General features: G+C 44.6%; 1 protein-coding gene across 1 annotated transcript; it reads left to right on the forward strand.

Annotated features, from left to right (window-relative positions):
* The first annotated feature begins 3,405 nt into the window (after positions 1–3,405).
* Positions 3,406–5,080, forward strand: TwdlT (TweedleT). The gene is made up of 2 exons (XM_065479287.1): positions 3,406–3,562; positions 3,828–5,080. Exons 1-2 carry the CDS (start codon positions 3,548–3,550, stop codon positions 4,755–4,757), a joined length of 945 nt encoding a protein of 314 aa, XP_065335359.1. The 5' UTR covers positions 3,406–3,547; the 3' UTR covers positions 4,758–5,080.
* Positions 5,081–5,463: the final 383 nt, after the last annotated feature.

Consider the following 5,463-nt stretch of genomic DNA (forward strand, 5'->3'; position numbering starts at 1 on the left):
TGCCGCAAGAAAATGTGGTCAAACGCTGTAAATTTGGGAGAAAATCTAGAATTTTTACAGTAGCAAGGTCCTTTTTTCATTATTACAAATTGTACGGAACGAATTGTCTATCGATCAACTACTTAAAAAACCAACAATAAACTAATTTTCAATTGTGGCCCTGTATCGATCCACTTTAATCGGCTTAAACAAAGTTGTTCCCTGTTCTCTTGGTAAGGTTTTCCCAATATTCCCCCCCCCCCCCCAATTATACATACTGACATTGAATGAAAAATACATATCACCTACGTAACAGCTCGCACATTTCTCCGGTTGTGTCTCAGGTCAAATTGTTTTGCATAACTCAATGTTTTGTCTCCCTCCTTCAAATTTTGGCACCTAGGAACAATAAAAGGTGTCGAAAGGTTTCTCGGCTCGGATGTAGCAGCCTTGGGATTTCGGCAAAAGCAAACACGCCGCTGATTGGGCGCTAATGATGAGCATGCAAAGCAGCCAAGGATGTCTGACCGAAATCGATTTGCACTTTTCTCGCTTGTTTGTTTAGCGAGAGCACCGCCGGGCGACGGGCACATACACGCCGTACTCTCTCTTTTTGCGAGTGGTACATAATCAATTTTTCGATTTCAAAGTGAGTGAATGACCTAAAGTATATTTTGCACGAGACGAAAACCTTATATAGCGTTGTTATTTAAAGAAAATGCCATTCAGTCAATATTTTTCTAGAAATTTTCATGTATATTTTGTTAAGCTATACATCACTGGCTTTTTTGGTCAGTCTGTGCCCTTATTGGCAGTGCAGAATAAAATTTTTAGTTTTTAATCAATCAAAGACCAAATAAAAATCAATTAAAATTAATTCTTTAATTGATCATGGCATCATATTTTCTTCTTGTTCACATGAAAACCACGATTTATCCTGACTGTTTATCAGTTTAAAAAAGACTCACGTTGAATATTTAACCATGGAGTGAGTGAAATTTGAAATTTGTTGAGGGAAGTATGTAGTTGTAAAATCAATTAATTAATGATGAAAACATTAGGGGCAAAGGGGGTTCACAAGCCTTCTGGCAATGTAATTTGTCAAATAAAAATCTTGATTTTGAAATAAAAATGAATAAATTTTTAATCTAAAAAGATTTTGTTTGAATTCATCCCTTCATTGACAGTCAAGAAATGTTTACCTGGTAAGATATTTAAGTAAACTATAATTATTACATGTCGGAAGTGAGCACCAAGCGTCTTGGAAAGACGACACGGTTTTGTTGTCCTTGACATTTTAGTGGCATTCATCTTCCCAAACCATACCCGCTTGAAGGTAAATTAAAATGTGCGACGTAAAACTTAAATGTCTTAATGAGATCTATTTCCAAAAACCAAAACCACCATTGTGCATTCCAAGCACGTGCCAGGGCATAAAACGAGTTTTTAGTAATTGCAATGTAGTTATTTAATGACAAGGTGCTTTAGTAGCATTTCATATATATCAAAGGCAGCGGAAAGCAAAAGGTCAGTTCATTAAAAGCTTCATTGCAGAATATCTTGACGTCCTCCTCTCGTCACTGTCATACAGCATGGCCCTATAGGCTACGTGGCATTGTACCTTACGGATAAAATAATTTTGCACCAAACCGAGGAGGTTATTTACTTTCTAATAGCAAAATATCTTCAAATGCGCAGAGTTTGGCTCTGATAAAATACGTAATTTTTTGTACTAAAAACCTTCGTTAACGTTAATCAAACTGCTGGCATTTAAGTCTCCAATGTGAGATAAATCGGAGAATTAATTTGGAATCTCCGCGATAAATTAACAACTCAACCAGCAAGTTTTCCATTCCGACGGAGGTCGAATATATCTTACAGGTGCCATGGAAGAGCAATCCTTTATTTTCAATTGGCGATAGGATAGAAAACGTGGGGAAAATTCGCACTAGGAATGCCGGTAAGTGAGAGGTCAATAAAATGAAATGAGCTGCTGCTGCAGGAATCGGATGTTGGCTTCTCGCGTGTCCGACTGACTGGTCGCTCTGTGACCTCTTGCTGCCCCGGCGATCTGAACGCAACTTTCTTCTCAACAAGCAATAAAAACGGCAAATTGTTCGCTTTCTGCTGCTCGTTCGCAACAAATTCCACCCACAGAAAAGCGATATTTTTATCTACACTCTCGAAAAGCAGCGTTTTTAACTATCAAGCACGTAAGTGCTCTCTTTTGAACACGTAATCATCGCTTGATTGTTTTTTGTTTTTACGACTCGCAGCATTTTCAGAACCTCTTGAGAGCAATAATTAAAAATACTTAGCAGTACGTATGCTTTGAATTTCCGCCTTTTGCGCGCATAATAAATTAGAAATGTATGTTATTAAGGAAAGAGGCTGCGATTCCGTCGCTTTTTGAAGAAAAGCCGCACTTAAAGCAGAGACTGCTGCGCGTGCTGCGTTAATTGAGGATGCTATTAAATTGACCGTGACGTGAGGATCTCACTGCCGACACTCCATAATCATAAAGCAAATATCGTCCAAAAATTACCAAACAATGCTCCAGCCAGAAAGCCTCGTGGGCTGTTTTATTCACAAATCAATGAATAAAAAAATGTATGATTATTTTGCTGTAAAATATTCTTCTCATTGAATCTTAGGTTATTTTTTTAATTGAATACACAATATGCAGAATAACTAGTTTTGAAAATTTCCGGCGCCTAAAATTTGATGTTCATGTATCAAGTTAAAAAATAAATGATTATTCCCAAAATAATTTTCTTAACAAATAGCGCGTTAACCTGTAAGTTTGATCCACATTAGCTATTTTTTTGTTTCTTTTTCGCTTTGAATATAAGTAGACAAAAATATTCTACAATTGATCGAATTAAACAGAAAAGTACTTGTGACACATGATGACGGATTTGCTTACATTATCTTTCTGATCCTTTATTGATTTTTGAGCAGCTTTTGTCACTTCTTATAATCCTCTTACAGAGGCTTGCTTTTCTTTTGTGAGAACAGCTTTATGCAGACGAATAATCTGCCCGTGGCAATGACGGGACCTTCGAGGGCACCCACGAGTGCACCATCTCACGTATACCGGCCGGCCTTTTTACCAATAAACACGCTCGATCATGAAAGAAAGTAAAGCGAGAGAGAGAGAGAGAGATGTGCCGTGCGAGATCACCTTGGAAGCAAGAGTGAGAGAGGCAGGGAGAAAGAAAGAGTTTTGTGTGTGTGATTATGGTACACACGGAGTGAATATGGGTTCGTAGGCTGAGAACTTTCCATTTCAACAATTTCAGAGCCGCACGCTGGCGATGAGACTAACGTGGAGGCAGTGGGGGAGTCGAAAAAAGGCGATGGGAAAGGCTCCTACTAACTTACTAGTACGTACGTATGATATTGCGGCTCTTCTTAATGCACACACTGGATTTTACCTGCAGCAGCATCTTCCTCCTTTCATCCCTACTCCTAGGGTAGGGCCGGGGACGGGTATATAAGCGCGGGGTTCCCAGGACCAAGCATCAGTAAGCCATCTGCCTTAGTGTGGATACATCTTCTGACCACCATGAAAGTGTTTGTGGTAAGTCCTCCAGCTAGTGACCATTTCGAAGCAAAGTGACCAATGGATTTCCTTTTAGTGATGCTCAATACTTTCTCTACAACTTTTTTTCTTTAAAAGTCAACCGTTTAATTCGGACAATCGTTAAATTCGATTTCTTTTTTTGAGCTGTAATAATGTCAACGTTTTTACCAATATCCAGTTATTTTCATTTTCCTCGTCTTTTATCAAATTCGCTCTTGACCTGAGGGAATATTCGAGACTGACCTTTAATTCTTTTTTTCAGATCGTTGCCTCCGTCCTGGCGCTTGCCGCCGCCCGCCCTGAAGCTGGATACTCTTACCAGCCACCCCGCCCTAGCTCCTCCTATGGAGCTCCCTCCGCTGGCGGCGGCCACGGTGGCGGCTTCGGCGGCGGCGCTGGCGGCCACGGTGGTGCTGGCGGCCACGGCTCCGGCGGCCACGGTGGTAGCTTCGGCGGCAGCGTCGCCTCCGGCGGCTCCTTCAGCTCCGGCGGCTCTTTCGGTGGTAGCGGCGGATTCGGCGGTGCCAGCGGTGGATTCGGCGGCGCCAGCAGCGGCTTCGGCGGCTCGTCCGGCTCTTTCAGCTCGAGCGGAGCCTCCAGCGGCTCCTTCTCGTCCGGCGGCTCCGTCGGCGGTGGATTCGCCCCCGGCCCCATCATCCAGAAGCACATCTACGTGCACGTTCCTCCCCCAGAGCCTGAAATCATCCAGTCCCAGCGTCCCCTGAACGTCCCCGCCCCCAGGAAGCACTACAAGATCGTGTTCATCAAGGCTCCTTCTGCCCCTGCCCCCACCGCCCCCGTCATCCCTGCCTTCGCTCAGGATGAGCAGAAGACCCTTATCTACGTGCTGGTCAAGAAGCCCGAAGAGGCCCCCGAAATCAACCTGCCCAGCATCACCCCTACCGCTCCCAGCAAGCCCGAGGTCTACTTCATCCGTTACAAGACCCAGAAGGAGGCCGGTGCCGCCATCGGCGGTGGAGCTATCGGTGGTGGTGCCATCGGCGGTGGAGCCATCGGCGGCGGATCCTTCTCTAGCGGAGCCGTGTCCGGCGGAGGATTCGGAGGCAGCTCTCACGGATCGTCCGGCAGCTCCCACGGTTCGTCCGGCAGCTCCCACGGATCGTCCGGTGGCAGCTTCAGCGCCCCGTCGTCCTCTTACGGCGTCCCCCAGACTGGCTCCGGCCCCTACTAATCAGCAGCCACTAATTGTATGTTCAGTTGAGAAGAAGCAGCAGCAGCATGTGTGTAATGAATGTAATAATCGCGTTAAGTTGACTTCGATAGATAAAAATGTCCCGAAACCTGATGATCCTAGCGAGGGACGCTACGGGTACCAAAATGCGCTGGGGGCTCCGCCATCGGGGCCGCCGCCGCCCTTTCCAACTGACGGGTCTCGCCGAGACTCCTCTGCGTGGAAATCGACGCACGTCCTCTTTTGTAATATATTTGTGTATTATAGAAACCTTTTGCATAAAATGATGGAAAGCAATAAAAATTTTATTGTTCTACAAAAAACTTGTCATCTGTTATTACTGCCAGTCATTTCTCACACATACAAAATCATCCTCTTGCACATATCTAAAGAGCTTTAGCATATAATGAAGCGAACACGATGTAGGACATCATCTGCGATTAATTGCGCATCTTTTCGCATTCAAATCGAAACGAGAAAGTAGTTGTGACCTCTGGCCCGGCTGCCGCTGCTGCGACACAGATGACACGGCCAGAGCCGAAAGAAAGGCTGCCAGCCGAGCCAGCGTTTTCACTTTCTTCTCGCAGCGCCGTGGGGCACGATCGCATCTCAGGTGCCTTACTGGCTCCCATGCTAATTCTACGCGCATCGCGACCGACTTCCCAGACGCAGATTAACAAAAAATAAATAAATACACCTGACTCCT

Source organism: Cloeon dipterum, chromosome 2 (genome assembly GCF_949628265.1).
Source record: "Cloeon dipterum chromosome 2, ieCloDipt1.1, whole genome shotgun sequence".
NCBI classification, from domain to species: domain Eukaryota; kingdom Metazoa; phylum Arthropoda; class Insecta; order Ephemeroptera; family Baetidae; genus Cloeon; species Cloeon dipterum.